We start from the raw sequence: 22,125 nt of genomic DNA, 5'->3' as shown, positions 1-22,125 counted from the left end.
AGGTCAGCCATTGGATGAATTCGACGCTTGTCAAGGTTTTCTCAATTCTGATTGGGTGATACTAACCCCGCCTGGATGCCTAGCAAACAGTTTTGCAGGTGGATGCTATGGATAGCCGCACCGGCACAGACTACTAACTAAATGTTGGGGAAGTCTGCTGCCATCCCTTATTCACACTGCTGCTTTGTAGGAGCTTGGCTTGCTGAATATGGACACTAAGCATTGCAGAAAATAACACGGCAAAGTTTACTTTTATTTTTTCACAACACGCACGAAAGAGATAATTTATTTAAGTCCATAAGAAAAAAAGTCCAAGAGCAACATGGTCATTGCAGACTGGAGGCTGGCCTGTCTGCACTGGACCTATTTTCTTTCTCTGAAGGTCTCTGTGTGTAGACAGCACAGCAACCTTTGAAAAGCACTGCCTTCCTCAGTAAGATGTAAACCCAAGGGTCCAAGATCTGATTCCAGGCGGCCATACGCAAGCCCAGAAGCATGAGCCTGTCTTTCTCACCAGCTGAGATCCTTTGGTTGAACTGCATCAAAAGAATCTGGATCTGTAAAACACAGAGACACATAGAGACACTAGAGGTAGAGCTCTTACTTGACCATCATGGGCGGGTTATGAGAAAACAGGCCCCCAGGCACAAACATGCAGAAGGCTCCACCACCTCTTCTACATAGGGGCAAGACAGACAAGGCGGGTTTCAGATAGAAATGTGTCAGTTTTAAAAAAACTCCCATTTATTGCAAAAAAGTTTTTACGCTTGCATGGGCTAGTATTGCAGGTGATTCATAAAACTAATGACCGACTCATACGTGGCCACTCCCACATACAAGGGGCTTACCTTTACATTATCGCTCAGGTAACATGCTTATGTTGCCTTCGTTTGGAAATAATGACAGCTAGTGAGGTGGCTGCAATAGAAACCTGCCAATGTTTTGAAGTCCATCGCCATGCTTTACATGTTATTGCGAGAGGAGAAGCCGCATAACACAGAAAGAGAAGTTACATAACAGGCCTATCACTCAGTGGAAACCTAGTCATCTCGCAATTGTAATTTATCTGCATTTTGAAAATGTCACTTAAGTTTTGCACAAATCTGTAATGGAAACCCACCCACAGACTTTATATATGTTTAGACTCTCTTTGTTTTTTTGTTTTTTGTTTCATTTTTTATGTCTAATTGCAGTTGTTACGCATCTTTCTCAGGTTTTGTATATCTGTACTCACTTCTGAGTATTTTTAACGTTGTTTTCTGTCTCTAATTTGTCATTTTGAGTCTCTGAGAAGTTGTTTTGTGTCTCTATGTTTAACATTTACAATATCATTAAAATTACCTGATGAAAACACATCTATAAACAAATTATGCATTCTAAAAGAGTAGTACTCACAAGAAAGGGGCCCCAGCAAACACAGGAAACCACAGTGATCATTGCCAGTTGCACCATCATCTCCACATCCAACGAACAAAACGAGGAGGAAGACGTGGACGATGCACGTCGAGTGCTGCAGCGAGCTGCTGATTTTGTGTTGACACCGTGGGACTTAATTCTGGCCTGAAGCAATGCCAGAACGCTCAGGATGTTGCAGAGTAGGGAAAGAGTGAGTGCTGTGAGGCCCAGACATGAGAAGGCCAGAACCAGAATGGTGTCAGCTGTAGACTGTGGACCATGGAGAGGCAAGAAACACCATGTCCCAGGAGACTGGGTCGTGTAAGTCCCCACATTAATTAAAGGTAGAAGTGCCAGCACAAGTGCAAGAAAGGACAGAAATAATACAACTCGCCACACGTGACCCAGTGTGATCATAGTAGCGTGGAAAAAGGGCTGTGTGATGGCCACACAGCGTTCTACTGCCATGGCACAACCCAACAGCAAAGGACATAAGCCTAAAAACACCATACATGCCCCAAAAATCTGACAGAATTCCTTAGTGGGCTTCATGGCCTGTGTTTTATACTTCTGATCCATGTGCAGATGCAAAGCAAAGGCACCTAGGGTCACATGACCTGTCAGGTCAGCCAAAAGCAAAGCCACTGTTAGAAGCAGAAATGGTGCTCTGGACTGGCGGCGTAATCGGACACGGGACTTAAACAGGAGGCCCAGAGCTGTGAGGTTGGAGATGGCGCCAAATGTCATAGTGAAGCAGGACATTCCTAAACCTGAAGATCTGACGGGTGGCCACGTACTGGTGTTCAGCCAGGGACTAGGCTGTTCAGAGGAGTTGATCGCCAGGTTCTGGTGGAGGATGGACGGCGTAGAATAGGTGGAGAATGAGGTCATGAGTACAGATGGTGTCCTCATCTTCATTGTCATCTGCAGAGAATTACAGGCAGAGTTAAAATACTTTGATTAGTTCAAACAAAGCCACAGAGTGATCATTTTTAGCCAATGTTTTCATGTCATCTTGTTTTGTAATCTAAACAGTCTCAAGTGATTCACAGACAGCAGGACAACAAAGCAGACTTAATGCAAAATTATGTACTAATGAATAGTATGATATAAGCTTCTCTGGGCCACTCAAAGACTGATTACAACAAGTGGTCTGCAGATGACACTTGGGTTTAGCCATTAATTAGAAGAGCAACTGCTGTGCATACAGTAATGAAGTGGATGATGAGTGGATGAAGCCCTGCAGAGATTTTTTTTGACCAGTTTCATGCAAACACATGCACGCAGAATTGCTTGCCTGGAATACATAGATGGATACACTCTCACAAATACAAACTTTAAAAAAACATGACTGCTCATGGAAATTACAAATGAATCATCGGTCTCCAGCTATGTGTTTATTGCAGTGTGTCACATTTGTAGGATATTTCAAGAACTGTGCAGGGTGTCTTTGTCTTTATACACCTGACAGTAACAGATAGTGGAAATAAAATTAAATTTTATTTATATAGCACATCATGGCACATGTACACCACATGTCTGATGATGAGCATATAGCTCCAAATGCACCTCGATGGTAACTCAATTAAATATTTATGGGAGCAGAATCTATTGTTCAGACTTTGTTTTTTTCTTCTGTATTACCTCTTGTCCAGCAACTAGTTTTTTTTGTCATCTGGATCCCCCCATGCTTTTTGAGCACAAGAAATGAAATCAAAGCCAGTTAGAAAGAACATGAGTTTAAAGGTCCAGTGAATAAGATTTAGGAGGATTTAGGGGGATTTTGTGGCATCCAGAGCAGGGGATTGCAGACTGCAACCTGTTGAAACTTGTCCTGGTTAAAATTCCTTCAGTGTTCAGGAGGTTTCTACCTGAGGCCAAATTATACCCAGGGGTCTCCTCCTCTCCAAAACAAACACACCAGGTGGTTTAAAATGGTTAAAACAGAGTAAAGCAGTTTCCATCCAGTAGTATTTCTGATCCAGACTTTCTGAGTTTTTTTCTTATTATGATCATAATGATCCACAAAGGTCTCTTCCTTGCAAACAGACCCTGTGATGTAAACCAGTAAAAACACAGATTAAAGTAGTTTTATGTTTAAAAAGTCTGCGTTATTCCGATGCACTTGTTGCCAAGGGGCTGCTAACTACAATGGCCTACCAATGTCAATGTCCCCATCTACAGACGATAATTTCCATAGACTTTGACTCACTTCTTATGCAGATGGTTCATTCCTGGGTAATGAAAAACAACTATTTTTCTTTTTAGGTGATTATACACTCACAAAAAAAGAAAATCTTATTACATTAAAATCCCTTTTTTGCCTATATTTCCCCCTAAATCCTACACAATGGACCTTTACATGAAAAACACAAAAATGAAAAAACAAAACATAATCGTAAAATAAGAAATAACAATAAATTGCAAGTCAAATTAGACGCATAATAGCTAAGAGGCAGGAAAAAAGTCATATTTTAAATTGTTTTTTGTTCTTTGTTTTTTTAGATATCCATGTCACCCTCAGGTCCCCCAGGAAGCAGCTCCATAGGTTGGGGTCATATGCCTAAAAATGGCCTTGCCCTGGGTCTTACGCTGAACTCTGGGGGATCTAGCAAATACATATCTTAAAACCATGTCAAGCCAATAAAATAATCTTAAAATTAATTTTAAATTAATAGGTACCTAGAGCAGCTATTTTAAAACAGGTGCAATGCTGCTATTAAGATATGTGGTGAAACATGACAAAGGCCTCAGGTTTAAATACAGAAAATACTGTGTATGCACCTGTGCCAAGTGGATGTCTTGAGGAGAGGATTGTCAAACTTGAAACAAATGTTACTGCTGTTTGTGGTGTGTACATGTAGGGAAGTTATGTCATTTCTGCTGATGTTATTTGGTTAGTTTGCACAACAGACTCTAAAACCAGGCGTTATGTGTGCCCGTTCACAAAGTTCTTCTTTTCATCACATTTCTCGGCACTCCTCAGATCTCTCCACCTACTTTGCTCTTTTATCTTTTGGTTCTGCTCCACAACTCATCACTTGACTAGTTTCCTAACTCATTACTCCTTCATTATTTTGGTTTTGGCTGAACTGTCAGAATGGCATCAGTGTGCTTCAGTTTGTGTTGGGGAGAGAGAGTTTGGGTCTTTAAATGTGGGATACATAATAACATAGAATCACTCACAATTTTTTTGTTGTAATCGCCATTTAAGATGCTTTGAACCGAAACTAAAGAGAAGATAAACATGTGGATGGTTTTTTAATCAGAGGCAGAGCAGTAGGGGGGGTTCGGGGGCTCCAGTCCCACATAGTTTCTGAAAAGCCTTGAATCTTTTAGTTTTTTAAAATACCTTCAGCTTTGTGCCACTTAGATTATAATCTATGCCCATGTTGTTTATCCTACTATGCTGTTCCCTAAAGACATCTACTATAATCAAACTGATGTCATTCTGTTGGCCTAATGTTAAATTTAGACTATTGAAGATCACATTCACTTTGCATTTTTTGGGGGGATTATTGAATTGCAATTAAAAAAGAACATAGTATTATGGGATGGATAAGCAGATTTGTCAGCCAGACATTCATTCTGCGAACTCTACACCTGCATAGTATTACAAAAAAGATTTCAAGATTATCAATGCTGTTTGCATCAAATTCCTACCCCACCTGTTATGTAATTTTGTCTCTTTTTAGGTGGCAAGAGGGAAAACTAGTGATCATCAACATTTGTTGTGTTATGATTTCCAAATGATAAAGACAGCTGAAAAACAGAATAGGATGTAGGCTCCACGTGGTGATTTTTCTCCTTGGAGACTTTAAGCTTTTCCTTAGTGGCAACCTCCAGGACTGAAAAATAAAGCCAATATAAAGTGCCAAAAACTGTAGTTCCTCTAACGTCCACTTGAGGCTGACTCCAAAATAGAATCAGTCCCTGTAGACACCCATGTTAAAATTCCCAACTTTACAGCAGAAATAAACATGTTTGCAGCCACGTACAAAAACAATTTTGGTTTCATTAGCTATTTTTCCCTTTCATAAGGGTATTTTTTTTTTTTATGAAACTCCTTTTTACATTTTATTAAGAATTAAAGTTACACACGATGAAGGGCATGCTTGCTTTGAGTGACAGACTATCCGCCAATAGTTTCCACAGCTTCTCAGTCAAATCCACCCCTCGCTCCTCCTCCTCGATCCTTTTGTCCAAATATGGTCATTTCTGGCTCCAAAAGTAATCACTGTTTTAGCCGAAATGCCGGACCTGAGGCTTCAAAACAGCAGTCTGTTCTTTTACGGTGTATGATTTTTCCCAAACAGTGTCCAGACCTTTATGGATTCTATAAAATAGTACTTATAGTTGTTGTAAATGGGGAAAGAAAATCTCCCCCTATGCACAGAATGTTTACAACATCTGGCTATGCTCCTGTATGCTTCTGCATGATATGTGATGTCATTAAACCTAAATCAACAGGATGCAGGCAACGTGCATTAGCAGTTAATCCTCTTGTTATGCATCATCATGCATCAGGTACTGGGTTTGATATTTGCAACATGTTAATTGATTCTCACTCTCCAGACTCAGCCTTTTACTGGGGGCAACAGCAATCGTGCTTAAACTTATACGTGGGTAGAAATCTTTCAAGAGCACTCCAGTGGCAAAAGATTTCAAGGGCTGACATTTCTTTATATAAGAAAACATAAAGTAAGCCAAAGCAGCAAAGTAAATTCAGCAGTTTCCCCTATCTTTTGGTGACAATGAGAATCCTTTGAATCTTGCAACCTGTCTGCTGTTAGCAACCTTCTCATAGACTGTTATCTGAGTTTAGAGACCTTCAAAAAGAAAAAAAACAAAAAAAAACAAAAGGAAAAAAAGACTCTTGGTGCTCATAAAAAAGAAAATAAACTCCACAGTTTCTCTTTGCGTCTGCACCACTAACTCACAGCTGACCTGGCAGACCATTAGTTTTATCATGTCTTTATTTATTTATGGTATTTTTTTCTTTTGCATTTCCTTCTGTTACCTCTCTCTTACTTCATCAATAGTCCGCAATCTTTCACAGAGAGAGGTGTTTTCCCTGGAGAGTGTGAGGATATTACAGGGGAAACTGCATGATAAAAAGGAATACAGGGGTTACATGAGGACTGGGAGGATGTTATAATAAAGGAAAGGTGACTGGTTGACCGAGTTATAATTTATAAGGGAGTGTCCTCAGATGGATAATGGAGCTTCTCTCAAATATCAAAGCTGTTACTCCAACCATCTTGATTTTTTTTTTTTTACTTCAAAACAGAACAAAGCTTTTCTTAACAATTCAGGTATAATACAGGAACTTCTGACCTCGGGGCAGCGCTCCCTCTGCATTATCCATGTCTTAAACACCCTAATCAGGATGTCTAAAATTGTCTCTAATGCCTTGCAGCTCTCATTCATAATAAAAATGGATTAAATAGATGAAATCGAGGAGGAATCCAAGCTTTCCTACAGATTCATGCTTCTTTACACTAATTTGCTACCTGAGAATAATGTGCTATAGGCCTATCTGTGAGGTAAATTACCATAAAATAGTTATGCATAATGAATGAAACTCACCTTCAGATGACTCCAGATGAACACAGGATTATTCGGGTTGGCTCAGAGTAAATAAGAAAGGGCAAATGTATCTTTCTTGTCCGCAGAGCTGCCACGTTCACTATTGTTCACAAACATTTGCTCCCGTTCTCCTCCCTTTGTTTTCTCCTGACTCACTGACAGATTCTCCCTGGTCCAGCTTTTTCTCTCTCTGGAGGCTTGACAGCTATTTTATCTCGACATACCGGATCTGCATTTTCCATCCTCTTCACCCCCTCTGGAAGTGGTCCTTCCATCTATTCATCTTCCCTGCTGATCTTTTGAACCAGAGATTATATTAGCCATCACTTTCATTTTGTAGTATTGATCCAGTGAGAGCTGAATAATTCAACACTGAAAAAAGTCAGCTATTACTAACATTTTCTTACTCTCTGAAATTCTCAATGATAATTATATTTCCCTAAAAGCAGAGAGAAACTTGAGTCTGCAGTTCAGCTGGTGACATGACAATTATCACCCACAGTACATCACATAAACATACAGCGAGCACAGAGACGCACATCAGAGGAGCCTGAAAGAGCCTCAGAGGTTTCTGGTATGCAGATGTATCAAGGATACATCATCAGCAACTCTACCAAGGTTTATAGCGTTTACTCAGTTTAATCTGCACTGAAATAGTATACAGTACAATTTTTCTTAGACTATTGCAATTATTAATTATTACATTATTGTCTGTTTGCTCATTAAAATTGAAGTAGCAGTTTTGAGACTTCAGAGTTGTTTTAGAGACCAACATCCCAAACAAACAGGAAGGAAGAGAAGATAATCTTCTATTTCCTTTATGCTAACTATTTCTATCTTCATGCCAAACAGCCAAAAAAAAACTATGGTCCAGCAGTAAGCAGATAAGACAGTGTCAGACATTAAGGTAGAAATGAAGATAATGTCATATTGGGTTACGCATTGACTCTCTGTATGCTCTTAAACAAAACTCTTAACTTAACTACTCTTTGTTTGTTGATGTTTTGGTGCTTTTTCTGTGCTCTGATATAAAGAAATGTTTTTAAAAAGATTATTTTTAAGAGTGATTTCTTATCTTTTTATTGAACAAAATAATTCAAGGTCACGCTTGGAAATGCTCTCAAACACAATGTGCAATAGAATATTTATTTAATTTAAAACTTCCAGGAGAGGCAAAAAAGTATGAAAAGACCGTCTTATATTATTTACATTGTAAAAGACAGAAAATGTAAATCTGAAACACAGAACAAAAGTTCATTAAACATCGTTCAAATAGCCCAAACTTGTGCTAAAAAACAGTGCTTACAACAGTATCAATACTCTAACACAGTGGTTCTCAACCAGGGGTTTGTCAAGGGGTTCCCAGAAAAATGTGGAATAGCTTATTTTCACTATTTAATTCTATTGAGAGCTGTATGACTGACTACTCTGATCATAGGTTTCACTTCCACCACATTTATCTCCTCAACTGTAGATGGCAACTCTAGTATTCAGGTCTTAATTATATCTAACAAGCAAAATCTTTTCAGGCGGAGATCCCTGCTGTGAAATCTGACAGAATGGGGGTCTGGGATTGAATGTGAGTCTAATGGTTGAGAGCCACTGTTCTATATTATAATAACACAATTTATCTTTGAACAGTGAATTTCTGAATAACCTCTTCTCAAATATATAGATACATTTAACATATTACAGCACGCTAAATGGACAAATGCAATCACTTACAGTTATACACAATGAATTGCCCAGCAATATATACACAGACATATCTTTAAAATTCATCTCTGTTTCATATTTGTCCTCATTTTTGTTGGTCATTTTTCAATAATATCATTTTAAATATGGCAGATAAGTTATACAGAAAAAAGTGCTTGCCTCAGAAATGTTTTTCAGATTGTCTTTGGTTGAATTAAGTAGTACCTGGATGATATAACCAGCCATATTACATGTACCTGATAAAACAGGTATTAATAATATGATTACTTTGGTCCAAATTTTTTTGTTTTTTTCCCACATGAATAAATCAAAACATGTTTATATATATATATATATATATATACATATATATATAATCAAAACAAGTGACATTATTTACCACTTGACAAATACTCCAGTACTTGTGTGCATGAAAGTAAAGCGCAAACACTCACTGTGGAGTATCATCTCTCATGTTCTCATTAAAAAGGAAATCCTTAATTTGTATTTAATTAGAACAGCGATCAGCTGCATTTTAAATACGTAGCTTCAAATACAGTGAACAATGAAAATGCAAAGAAAATACAACAAAGGATACATTTACAACATTTTGCAGTGAAGCAAACCAGTGCATTGAAATGGTAGCTCAGCATTAGGCGGTGTGTCTCCGGGAAATAAATCAGACCTTGCTCCCACGTCGCTATTTAGCTCCTCAGATACGAGACTCTGCTGTGTCATGGGTGCTCTTGGATCCCTTAGGGCCACAGAAGGGAGAGAAAAGCCATGATCAAGTCTTAACAGACACTTTAAGTGCTCGTTCATCAAGACTGGCTCACACACCTTACATCTCCTGTGGTACCTCGTCATCATCAAACCCTGAATTGTGTGTTTCCCTTTGGAAGATTTCCAAATTAATCTTCCAATGATTTAATTGCATTAACTCTATTAAGCAATCTAATTACAGATCGAATGTTAAACTATGCTGTCCACATGCATACTAAATGTTTGACTTCATTTTACTGTTGCTTGGTGAGTAATCAAGGTATCTCTTACTTAAAGGGACAGTTTATCCCCAAAACAAAAAAAAGAATTCCTTTGACACGTGGTGCTGTTTATCAGTCAAAATTGTCTGACTGTTTTTGAGCAACTGTGAACTGCAACATTTTTGGATAATACAGTTTAACCTCTCATTATTCCACCTGAATCAGAGACACTGTGAAGAAATGCAAGTTACTGCTTACTTGAGCTTTGCTGGTGTTGGAGTAACTGAACTCTGAGTAGCTCTTCTTCCAAGGTGCACAGAATCTGGACAGGATGTTTCCATACTCCTCCCTCACCTAAAATCAGAGGACACACTGAGTTGTGATACCGCAAAAAGCAGTAGCGCTTGTTCTTTTATGTTTGAGATGAGCGTCACCGACCTGCTTGGAAAACAGACAGTGCATGACAAAGAGCATCACACCCTGAAAGCTGCCAAAGATGGTGAAAAGGTAGGACGTGACTATTGTGCCCTCATTAAACTGGAAACAGCCAAAGATCCACATGATGCCCAACAAACACAGCTGAGCCACTGCAGTAAAGGTGAACGCCCTGCAGGAGGCAACAAAGATACACACAGGTCCAATCTGAGGCAGTGTAACAGGAAAAGGTTTACTGAAATGGAGAGAATTTATGTATTTATTTAATTTTTTCTTAAGTGGAAGAAACAGCGTTATAGAAAATGTGAGGGTCCACATGTCAAATATGCTCACATATACAGCCAAGGGCGAAGATATCTGATGTCAACACTGGAGGCTGCTACATTTGATGTTTTTATCCTCATTTAATTCACTTCAATAAAATCAAATAAATATATATAATATTTTTTATTTTATATATATATATATATATATATATATATATATATATAAAACAAACAAATCTCTCCCCTAAAAGGAAATATACGCTACCTATGCTCATATTTTTTTCACTCAACATATTGTCGATATAATATTTTACTAATATTTGTTCCCCTTTATAAAAAAAAAAATAGGGGGTGGGATCCTCCCCTTGGAAATTGTGAGCATCAAGCTCTTAATTTTTCTTCTTTTAATTCACCAGTTTATGCCTTTGCAAATACACATGATCTAAATATTAAGAGGGACATGTCCCCTGCGTTCTCCCCAAAATCTACTCCTATGTCGATATAGATGCCTGATTATGTGCCTGATTGTTGCTTGTGCTCACTCACTTTATTTTCTGCAGGTTGTTAAAGTCGGGGTTGAGACTTGAGAACTTCTGTGCCAGCTTCCACACAGTGATGAGGAAGAAGAAAATGTTGATCTAAAAGAGAGCAAAAAAGAAGAAATCAATTTAAGGATTGTTAGTATTTTTAAAACTCAATACTTCCTCTCTTACTCACTATGACGATGACGCAGACAGGGCCAAAGAAACTCCAAATGAACTCCTGGTGTAACCAACAACTGCAAAGCATGTTGAGAGTTTATTGAGCAAACGATGTCAACACAATTCAGTTATAAAGAAAAAAAATGAAACAAGATCAGCATCGGTTGGGGGGAAACTTACTGTCTCTTGGTGCCATATCCCTTGGCATTAACTAAAGCAGAGATAGCGACAATAAAAGCTGGGACTCCATAGCCACCTGCCATCATGTAGAGCATTTTGAAGTTGGTGTTAAAGACCAGGACTACCATCCTGAAGAGTTGTATGCCCTCCAGACACATCCAGCAAAATGCTGCCAGGAAGAAGAAATGCAGCAGCCCAGCTACCACGGCACAGCCAACCTAATACAGCAGGGAGGAAGATGAAGATCAGGATGACAGTGGTGAAAAAAGGACAAAGGATGCTGGGAAACGGGGGAAGAAATAGGGAGAAGCTGCTTGCAGAATTGTTGTTTATAAACCTTCAGCACCTACATAAATCATTCAGTAGCTGTGCTGTTACTCAGTATCTGCTCTCCTCTGCTGTATTTGAAGATGTCAGAAACTTTTACTGCACTCACATGGACAGTGCAGGCGTTCTGACAGTGCAAGTTACAGAAATATTTACCCGGTTCTCCGTGCGAGTGATGCCTGCGAGGAAGATGATGTTGGCAATGAAGAGGCTAATGCAGAGGTGCAGGTGGATGGTGGTTCTTGAGCTTTTAATGGAGCGAATCAGCGAGAAGGTCAGGATGCACATAAACAGGGAAATCAGCGAGAGGGACAGACCCACCAAGGTGATCAGCTGCAGCTCAAACTTGTTCTGTTGTGGAGGTAAGAGACAGGGGTTACACATCAAAGTGCACAGAAACAGACGTAAAGGTCCAGTGTCTTGGATATACAGAGATATGCTGGTGAAAATGAAATATGAGTTAATAAGTAAGTTTTCTTGAGTGCATAGCTGCGCGTTCTCGTCTGCAAAGGGTTGTTGCATTGCTTTGTTTCCACCGCAGCCCTGCATGGTCAAACCAAACACTGGCTCTAGACAGGTCTATTTTATGTTTTCGCATCGATCACCATAGTTAGCAAAACACTGATTTTTTTTTTTCTTAAATGTTTTCAGTATTTTACCGGTTTAGGAGAGGAAAAAGACCTGTGTGAATTGTTCGTCTCCTGGTAAAAACCTTCTAATTGTCAGAATAATTAGCTATCAGAAAATAAGGTGAACAGATATTGGCAGGAACTTGGCCGTCTCCGACATGTTGAACAGCATTGGAGAAATGCTGATTTGTAAGTCTGCAGGAAATCTTACTGGGAGAAGTTTTACCTTGTTGTAATCCTCACTACTAGATGCCACTAAATCCCCCTAAATCTTACAGGCTGGACCTTGAGGTTTAAACTATATAAACTATAAGCATCATAATTTGCCATGTTCTAACCTCGATATCATAGAGCGCCATGAGGACAGCAAAGCTGCTCAGATGGTTGCAGGAACACACAGTGTATTCAGAGTTGGACTCCATCACATAGCAGCCACGAGCCGACCATGAGCCTCCGTCCACCGAGGAATCCCAGAACACACAGGTGTGGTTGTATTCATTTGGCTGAGAAACAAAACAGAGATAATAGATGTAATATTTCACAGTAGAGATAGATTATTATTCTAACATTGAACTTTAATCTACCTTGAGGTGGTGGAAAGTCAACTTGACAGGTTTCTCGAGGTGCTTTGTGTTTCTGTTGCTAACGGTGGCAGTCATGACTTTAGAGTCAATCTCATAGCTGTGGTTCACTTGTGGCTCCATCCCACTAAAGAAGCCGTCTGCAGACTCTTTCAGGTTTGCGTAGCTCAGCAAGGACACTGTTGTAAAGCCTGTCACAATCATAGCCGGATTAAGTGGACATTCATTAGTGCAGATTTGTAAGTCATCTTAATGACAGTGACCACAAATGTGTCAGTTATAGGGATGGTCATTACCAGGGTAATGTAAGGGATCCCCAGCAGCTGTCTCCAACTGGATGTCCAGCCGAGTATGCTTAGATGATATATTCACAGCTCCCTGAGGTATGTCAACCCCCTTATGTACCAGTAGCCCCAGCTCTGGATCCAAAGACAAATTGTTTTGCATTGCTTGTCAATTAATACAGTAGATAATGTCAGCAAATGAGATAGCTACCAGCTGTTAAAAAATACATTGCATCCAATATATCGATATTACATCAATATGGTGATATAAGACCAGATGCCATCTTAGATTTTGGACATTGTGAGTGTTGTCTTTTCCTGGATATAAATGCTGTATTACAGTTGAGTGATGCAACATTCAGAACTTACCAGACTGTTCTAGCTGGTGTATTATATGTCTTTACCCATGTGATCATTAAAGCCACATTACTGATGAGTTTCAAGTTTCAAGTCCTAAACATGTTATAATGTGCCTTTGACCAAATGTAATGCAACTTTAACAAAAGATTAATAATATTTCAAATTTATGGTATAAAAATTGAATTATCTTTGGTATTTAGTTCTTCATCGTTTTCTCCTGCAACTTGACTGGACGCTGTCTGATTTGTTCAAACTAAATGGATCTGAGGGAATCAAGTGTCGACTTGCTAAAAATGAACAGTGCTAATGTTTGCTGATTCAGGAAATGAAGGGGAATAAGTTGATTCATGGCACTTTATTTTTTAGATAAAACACTTTTTAATGTTTAGTATTTAGGAAGGTATCAATTATTTCTAAGTCAAAAGGCTCAAGTCAAAGTGAAGTTACAAGTGAACGTGGGTATAAAAATTGAATTATCTTTGGTATTTAGTTCTTCATCGTTTTCTCCTGCAACTTGACTGGACGCTGTCTGATTTGTTCAAACTAAATGGATCTGAGGGAATCAAGTGTCGACTTGCTAAAAATGAACAGTGCTAATGTTTGCTGATTCAGGAAATGAAGGGGAATAAATTGATTCATGGCACTTTACTTTTTAGATAAAACACTTTTTAATTTTTAGTATATAGGAAGGTATCAATTATTTCTAAGTCAAAAGGCTCAAGTCAAAGTGAAGTTACAAGTGAACGTGAACGTAGTCCAAATTGAATTAGTCTGAAAGTATTTTTTGATTCCGTCAATTGAGCCTAAAGTCATTAAATTTTTTCACTTGTGTCTGATTCCAGTGTAAGTCACATGACTCGAGTCCAGCCTCTGGTGATATTTGTAAAACCACCATTCAGCAACTCCACAATACCGTTGTACAATCTGTTTCGAGGTATTGTCTCAAAAATATTGTGAAATTTCATTTTCTCCATATTGCCCAGTCCTACATAAACCTGCACAAACTCTCTTTGTACCTGTGTGTGTGGAGGATATGTTTGTCCCGGGGGGCTCAATGAAAGGCCCCATGAGCCCCAGAATGCTCTCCACTATGCCCAGAAAGGCAGAGACTTTCTTGCGATCATTGATGGCTTTACCAGACAAGAGCTCGTCGATCACAGACAGCACTCTCTACAGAAACAGGAGAGGAGGGGGAAAGCGAGCAACATGAGCATGTGCAGGGAAAAACAGGAGACCGAGTCAGAGCGCGACAGACTTTCAGGCTGCATACCACCTCAGGTCAACATAAACAGTCTACATAGTTGAGACATCTGAACACCACGTGACAGAGCTTGAAGGGGGTAGAATTTCCTCTTAACTGTGGTGGTTCCGAGAAACTGAAGAGTTTTTTTTTATAATGACTTTTGTACAGAAATATACCTGTAGCATTTTCTTTCCATCCAGTCCTGTTGGATTCTCAACAGGTCTTTCTGTATGGTCCTCGCAGACTTTTTTCAATTGCATCACAAGATCACGTGCAAAGGGCAGTTCCTAAGAGAAAAATTTGGGGAGAATGAACAGAAATATTAGGCAATAGACTTTTCAAATATATGTTAAGCTGTGGTAGGTTTGCTTTTGGTGTGGTGTTACCTCTTGCAGATTACCCATATCTTCAAATACATCACAGTGCAATGCTAAGGAAACAGGAAGTTTTGTTAGATGTGCTAGCTGATGACATTCATATTGTGAGGTATGTATCTTATCCTGTGCTGAACAAACAGTGACTCAGTGATGGATGATGGAAAAAGTGCTGCTGCGTCCTTACCCGTGCAGCGAGACTCTTTGTTGCCATAGTTAGTGAACCCAGCGTGGCATGCACAGTAATGGCCGCTGGATCCACGGTGGCAGGTTCCATTTCCGCAGATTGTCTTATCAATCATACATATGTCTAAAATGAAAACAAATCGGGGTGAGGGAAATAGTCACACTGTGTGTTTCAGTCATTGTTAATGGAACAATAAATATCCTGGTCCGTCTGAATGTCCAGATCCAAAAATAATACTTGATAGGTTTTAAGAGATAATTAAAGATTGAAAAAATAAAATAAAATAAAGTAGAATCAAAACACAGAACAACCATTTAAACCAACCAGCTCAACTAACTTAAAGGTCAGAACTAAAATCAATTATTTAAACTTTCTGTCAATGCTGTACCACGTTTTGCGTCTATTTCAGCTATCAGACTATCACAGCTCTGACGATGAGTGCTGACTTTTCATATCCAAAAGGTTAACAGTTCAACGTCACTGTGTCATTATAATGTTCTGCAAAAACACTTATATTTCAGAAACAGATGAGAAGACATTTGGTTGGATACTGAACTGGTGACACTAAACTTCTGTGTGCTAATTGTATAGATCTTATTTGCTGATGGGGGAGTGTTGTGTGTGAAGCATTCATGTTTTCATACACGTGAATGTAAACTGTGACTGCAACTTGACTGGTTGGCAGAGGGATACAACCATGTGGCAGTAACTCTAGTTACTATTGAAACCATCACTTAACCACCAATGTGTTTTACACAAGATACCAGTACTGAGGCTACTAATAAGCATCTTACCTTGACATGTAACATTGTTGCCTTTTTGAAAATCTTTCACTCCAGTAGTGGTATTAAACCCATCTTCACAAATGCAGTGGTAATTGGGAATTGTGTTAATGCATTTGGCATTAGGTCCACAGATGTCATTGTATCTCCTACACTCATTGATATCTTAAAAGACAAAGACAGGAATTTTACATTTAGATGGCAATTGCCGCAGTAAAATTTCAATAAAACTTGAATCAGAGCCTCTTTGTTTATTCAATATATGAGATGACTCACCCAAACATTTTACAGCCGTTGCAGCTGAAAAATTCACAGCCCCTGTTGATGACTCGAACCCTTGCAAGCATTGGCAGAGGTAGCTGCCAATCGTGTTTATACAGGCTGAATTCTCTACACAATGTCCAGGATCTTCAGGGAAGGTCTTAAATACGGCACATTCATCAGTATCTTAATTAAAGAGACATGGATGTGGAAAAGATCACATAAGTATAAGTGCAAATGAGACTCTTTTTATACCAAAGATATCGGTTATCGGAGTGCATTTTATATACCATTTGTATACTTGATTTGATTTCAAGTGAATAATCTAGCAAACAACGTTACATGTTTTCAGTTGCTAAATTCTAAATGCAAAGATAAGGAATGTATAACCACCACCATAAAAGTGTACACATGCCACAACATGCTCAAAAGATCAGTGTGGGTCATATGCTGAATAACTTTTTTTTTATACCATAGCATGTATCCTTCACAAGTGTTTTTCCTGGACCGCAATCTGTTTGTGAGAGGGCCATGACGATGGAGAGGTTGAGAGCTGAAAAGCAAGCAGAAGACTGTCAGTCCACAGTTCACCGCCTTCTGAGCATTAATGTAACATCTGCTACACTATAACCCATTTAAGCCAGCTCTATTATTTTAAAAATCATCTAAAGATATTTCGGTGTAGCTATAGCAACACTGAAGGATCTGTTTAACCACATAAATAACACCAGGCAGAGTTTTAAAAAGGGCTCTGCAGAAAAGGGTTTTCTTCTGATTCTTTGCTCTCATTTCCTCAGATTGTTCCAACTGTGTCTGCACCATAATACAAAACGAACAACACATGGGTGTTTGGAGATCTCTGCTTCCTATGAATGAGGAAACATCAGCTGGCATGGCACAAGCACAAAAAAGAATTACATCCTCAGACTGTAAGAGTGCAGAGTCAGTCCTCTGCGGTTCCTTAAATGACACCAGATGGGTGTAATGTACAGTAAGTGGAAACAGGAAGAAAGTTACTTTTTCCATCCATTATTAGTTTACACCAGTGTAATCATCAAAAGAAGCAGTCAATCAACTTAATTAAATTGTCTAATCAATGAAAACACGAACAGGCATAGTACTAGCTTTAAAAACTTGGTTCCATATAAATTTGTGAAATCAGACACAAAGTCTTGACAACAGTTTATGTAGTGGCAAGCACTTGGTTTGTTAAAACTGTGTGCTGGCAAAATGAAAAACAAAGCCAACAGAATGTCAGTGAGGATTTTTTGTGATGATGGACACACAAATTAAGTATGAAGAGTGAGAAAGTCTGTCTGTGGCGTGTAGAAAGGCTGTTGATCAAACATACACAGACTTTGAACCAGGAGACCACAGTTTGTGTCCCTTGTGAATCCAGAACTCTATATAGTTAGGTGACTTTCCAGACATGATGTCCAAATGGCAAACACAAAGGCTGAAAAATGAAGCCAACATGGAAATGCCAAAAACTGCAGTTCCTATAATGGCCACTTGAGGCAAGCCCCAAAGACCCCCCTGGTAAAATGCCCCCCCCCAAAAAAATACAAGATGGCGATGGCCAAAATGCGGAATACAAGATATTAAAACAGAAGTCCACAGAGATTATGGTAGCTATGTCCATAATTTTGGTAACAACACAAAATACGTTATGTAGGTACTTTATGTCATTACGTAAGTTACCATCACTTATGTCCAATACACAGCTATTTTGATCAAAACCATGATGTTTTCCTGGCATTGCTTTCATGTTGCCAGCATGGAATTTTAACACATTTGTTCCTTGGTAAAAGTCTGCGTCCATTTCATGCATTTCTGTGAGACTGCGTAATTGGTATCTAGTTATGCAGATAGTTTTTACATTATTAGATAACATTTTAAGATATTTGCTGCACAAGTGTTTGCAGTAATAATAATACATTTCAGGTGAATGGAATTTTCTACTTGAAACCCCCCCTCCCCCCCGTGGACTGTTGGTTGACGTAAAGGGTAATTGGAAAAGTACAGCATGCAAAACTACGTAATGCAAAGCCAACTTGTTAAAATGTTTTTCAGATAAGCTTTTTTTCCTCTATTTGAGCAGCTGATATCATGATGAAGATTAGCTTCATATCTGTGTAACTACATAAAAAAATTATTTTTTTAAAGTAGCTTGCTTAGATAGTGGTCGTGATATTGTGAAATATTTTGGGGTTTTCACAAGTTGCAATGTTTGGTTGTCTCATGGCAACACATAGTACTTCTTCCTGTGTGACTGTGGGTACTATCAAGCAACAGGTAGCGGGGGCTGTGCAATGAGGTCATAGTGTATAAATATCACTTTAAAAGCAGAAGAACAGAGGTCCTCTGTGCAGTTGGGACCAGATAGTGAGATGCAGTGTTCAGCATCACTTGCCTTCCTATTCTCTTAATTCATTTGGGCTCTTTTCCCACTTTTTTTGTGCTTCAGGCTAACTGCTGCAGAGCAGTTTGTATTAAAAGGACAGTTTACTCCAAGATCATACATACATATTTCTCTTCTTATGGTAATGCTATTTATCAGTCCAGATTGTTTTGGTGTGAATTACTGAGTATTGGAGATATCTGCCTTAGAGATATCTGCCTATTCTCAAACTTAATGGAACTAGATGGCACTCAAACTAGATGCTAGATACTCAAAGCTAAAGAAAACCACATAAATACATTTGAAAAACTCAACAGCAATGTCTCTTTCCAGTCTTTAGACCTTCTGTAGCCTGACGTCTTCTCTTCATTTACTTATTATTTTCATGTAATTGTTTGTACCAGCCAAAACAAGCCATTTTTTCAGTTTTATTTAACAATCAACACAAAACAAGTGGAAAATAAACAATCATTTTTCCTTTTGAATCGTTTCTGGACATTTAATTTTTTGACAAGTAACTACAAGCGGCTAAGAACTCTCAGCCCAAAAGTGATTGACACAACAGAATTCAAACTAAGGGACATCGCTTTCATTACAACCCAATTGCTCAAGATAAACCACAGACCATTTTGTGAGCAGTTTCATGTTTCATGTGAACTACACATGCCAACTATGTAACAGTGCAGACAGAATCTTAAATGAAAACACATAAAATTGGTGTTTTAAGCACCACAAGCTGAGTGCCATCTATTTTATTACATTTGAGAGAGGGCAACAGAAAAAAGGGTAACAGAGGGTAACAGAAAAAAATATGTATTTTTTATTTGGGGGTGAACTGTATCTGTAAGTACTGTGATGTTGACACTCTTTAAGTTTTTGAAGAAGACTGCTGTCAAACAAAGTAATAAAACAAATAATTTAGAAATTGTATTGAATTGTTTTAATTTTACAGTTATTTTCTGGTGTATTTTTTGTTTTAAATTTGTTTTTTTTATTTGACTTTAAATTACTTTTGATGTGACTTGTTTATTTTAGACAACTATCAAACTAATGTACACATTTACTTATGATATACATGTAATACTATGAGTGACATACAACATCTTTTTTTTTTTGTCTAAAATTTTGTGGTAGATTTCAGCAGAAACACGCAGATAAAAATACTTCTTATTAAAAGTTTTCAGGCTACTGCAGCCAGAAAGTTTCCCTCTTCCTTTGAGCGCGGCACATTTTCGAAACTTTCTCAGCAGATGATTTTCTATCCCAACTACTGTGCAAATGGATGACAGTTGTGACTCACCCAGTATCAGGAGGTTCCACCTGCCCGCCATGGTGAAGCGGGAAACACTGTCCAGATTTGTATGAGGTAAGTTAAAACAACCAAAACATAAATCTGGAAGCTCTCTACATTTAAATGTGAAGTTCTCTCTTCTTTTTGCCTTTTAAAAAGTTGAGAAACGCAAAGAAAAACAAAATTATCCACCAGGCAAATGAATGAGCGTGGAATAAGAAGCTACAGTATATGCTGATACCAGCAAGTCAAATATATACACATATAAAATATGAGTGGAGGAGAATCTCTAGTTTCTCATCTCATACAGTGACCTCTCCTCACTCTCTTGCTCTCCTGCCCTTTGAATCGTCATCTGCTCTCTCTAATGAGGTGACATGCTGAGATGACTAGTTTTACTGTGGAGGCGTTTCTCTCTCTCTCTCTGTCTGAATCACGCTTCTGACACAGAGGTTTGCAGGGTAGCAAAGTCAGGAGCTACTTTTCAGGAACTGATCTAGTTAGGGTGGAGCGATTGTGAGAGGAAATGGCTACAGCAACTCACTCAACTCTTTTTCCATCACAGCAATGTGTTATTTAACAGTGTTTTGAACATGTAAGTCTCTCTCTCTCTCTTTGTATGTCTTTGCTCATCTCTTTGTATGTTTCCTCTCCGCTGGATTCTCTATTTAGGGGACAGACGGGGGCGAAATGGAGGTCATGAGAGTGGGCATTGTCCTGCTGGTGGGTAAACCCTCCCACAGGCAGGATTTCAGCACATTGCTGCAAACTATGGCGATGACATTTATATAACTTTTGCATCTGAGTTCATCTGTCTGAGACAATGTAACAACGATATAAATATTGAGCTTCATTTGGAAAGAAGCGAACAAAGAATAGTGGAGTACATATATGTGTAATTCCCCATTCCCCAAAGGCCAACCTATTGTGCTTATTTTCAGCTTGGGTCATGGATTAACATTTACGAATGAACAACAAAAATAGTAGGAATGCATGTTTTTTTTTTTTTGCTGACTCTGATAACGACTTATGCACATATGTTTTTCAGTGTAATTGCAGAGAACATCAAGTCTCTTCTGTGATGGAATTAACACATTACGCAGACTGTTATTATGATGGCTCACTGGTGGCAAATGCAGACATAAAATAAGGTGCTTTTCAAAATGTACATATTCATTGGGCAAAACAATAAAACTGCTTTAACCTAGGTTGCAAGTAAAACATGTAATCTATTGTTAGGGAAAAAATATTAAACAAAACAGTAAAATTATATATTATATAAACCAAGGCAAATTTGACCAATTAAAACTAATTAAAATGTTTTGTCGGCCTGTTATATCTGCAAAAAATATCATTTTGGGCCGATGCTGATATTTCAAACTAAGGCCATTATCTGTTTATACCAATGACATGCTCATATGAAGAAAATCAAATCATACTTTAGTTATGTGGTACCTTTCATACAATCATGCACTCCTGAGTGCTTCACAGAGCAAAATGATAACAACATGTGAAAGAAACAGGTAAAAAGGGGCTAAACATGAGATTTTAACAAAAAATAAGAGTCAAAGATCCAATAAAAATTAAATAAAATAGTAAAAAAGAATGAAGAATGATGATGAGGCACCATTAAGTAAAAGCTAGGCTAAAAAAATATATCTTGAGGTTTTTCTTAATGTCCACCGAGGTGTAGTCCCTCAGATGCTCTGAAACTATACATCAAATGCATACATTGTCAGTAAGAGGATATACAACTCAGAAAAAAATCCTTTGTCATGAGGGGACATAATGTTCTTTTCTCCATCACACATTTTTGATGTTCATAATGCCTGCATCACAAGGTGTCACTTCTGCTACTTTACTTACACTGACTTTTGTGGGTTGACATGAAAAAAACAGAGGAAGTTCTGACATGCTGTAAGTTTAGAAAGAGCAACCTAATGGAACAAAGCAAATTGTTAAATTTTCAGCAACTTTTCTTTTTTCCAGCTCCCAGTGGTGAGGTCATTTTCAGGTCTGAACACACTGTCGCAATTCTCACTGACAGGCAGGGTGATTATTGCATTATTTCACACTTCTAAACAATGAGGTGGGCTTTGTGGGCCTGGGAAAATGGAGGTGACAGACAGCAGGCCTTTAGGGACTGGTGGTGTACAGCTGT

General features: G+C 38.5%; 2 protein-coding genes across 2 annotated transcripts; both read right to left on the bottom strand.

Moving 5' to 3' along the window:
- Positions 1-326: 326 nt before the first annotated feature.
- Positions 327-7,070, bottom strand: ptger1c (prostaglandin E receptor 1c (subtype EP1)). Its single transcript, XM_042504370.1, has 3 exons — positions 6,985-7,070; positions 1,396-2,319; positions 327-557 (listed from the first exon to the last, which is right to left on the bottom strand). The coding sequence occupies exons 2-3, from the start codon at positions 2,317-2,319 to the stop codon at positions 327-329; spliced, it is 1,155 nt and encodes a 384-aa protein (XP_042360304.1). The 5' UTR covers positions 6,985-7,070.
- Positions 7,071-9,291: 2,221 nt separating this feature from the next.
- Positions 9,292-20,349, bottom strand: LOC121956530 (adhesion G protein-coupled receptor E5). Its single transcript, XM_042504796.1, has 18 exons — positions 19,974-20,349; positions 16,745-16,825; positions 16,288-16,458; positions 16,024-16,176; positions 15,230-15,352; positions 15,055-15,098; positions 14,845-14,955; positions 14,442-14,595; positions 13,078-13,200; positions 12,785-12,972; positions 12,539-12,703; positions 11,728-11,922; positions 11,245-11,462; positions 11,081-11,141; positions 10,910-11,001; positions 10,101-10,269; positions 9,921-10,016; positions 9,292-9,433 (listed from the first exon to the last, which is right to left on the bottom strand). The coding sequence occupies exons 1-18, from the start codon at positions 20,002-20,004 to the stop codon at positions 9,392-9,394; spliced, it is 2,217 nt and encodes a 738-aa protein (XP_042360730.1). The 5' UTR covers positions 20,005-20,349; the 3' UTR covers positions 9,292-9,391.
- Between the last annotated feature and the right edge of the window lie 1,776 nt (positions 20,350-22,125).

The sequence above is a fragment of the Plectropomus leopardus genome, chromosome 17 (genome assembly GCF_008729295.1).
Source record: "Plectropomus leopardus isolate mb chromosome 17, YSFRI_Pleo_2.0, whole genome shotgun sequence".
Lineage (NCBI taxonomy): Eukaryota > Metazoa > Chordata > Actinopteri > Perciformes > Serranidae > Plectropomus > Plectropomus leopardus.
Note: the sequence above shows the minus strand (reverse complement) of the source record. Positions and strands in the feature narration are given on the sequence as shown.

What these genes read in the sequence shown, in the direction of transcription:
- ptger1c (XM_042504370.1), bottom strand. Translation starts at nt 2,319, where the DNA reads ATGACAATGAAGATGAGGACACCATCTGTACTCATGACCTCATTCTCC. An exon ending in TTTGCTGGGGCCCCTTTCTT is followed by an intron (nt 558 to 1,395) that starts GTGAGTACTACT and finishes TGTGTTTTACAG; the next exon opens with ATCCAGATTCTTTTGATGCA.
- LOC121956530 (XM_042504796.1), bottom strand. Translation starts at nt 20,004, where the DNA reads ATGGCGGGCAGGTGGAACCTCCTGATACTGG. An exon ending in CAAAGAGTCTCGCTGCACGG is followed by an intron (nt 15,099 to 15,229) that starts GTAAGGACGCAG and finishes CTGTTTCCTTAG; the next exon opens with CATTGCACTGTGATGTATTT. An exon ending in CATATCCTCCACACACACAG is followed by an intron (nt 13,201 to 14,441) that starts GTACAAAGAGAG and finishes CTTTGGATCCAG; the next exon opens with AGCTGGGGCTACTGGTACAT.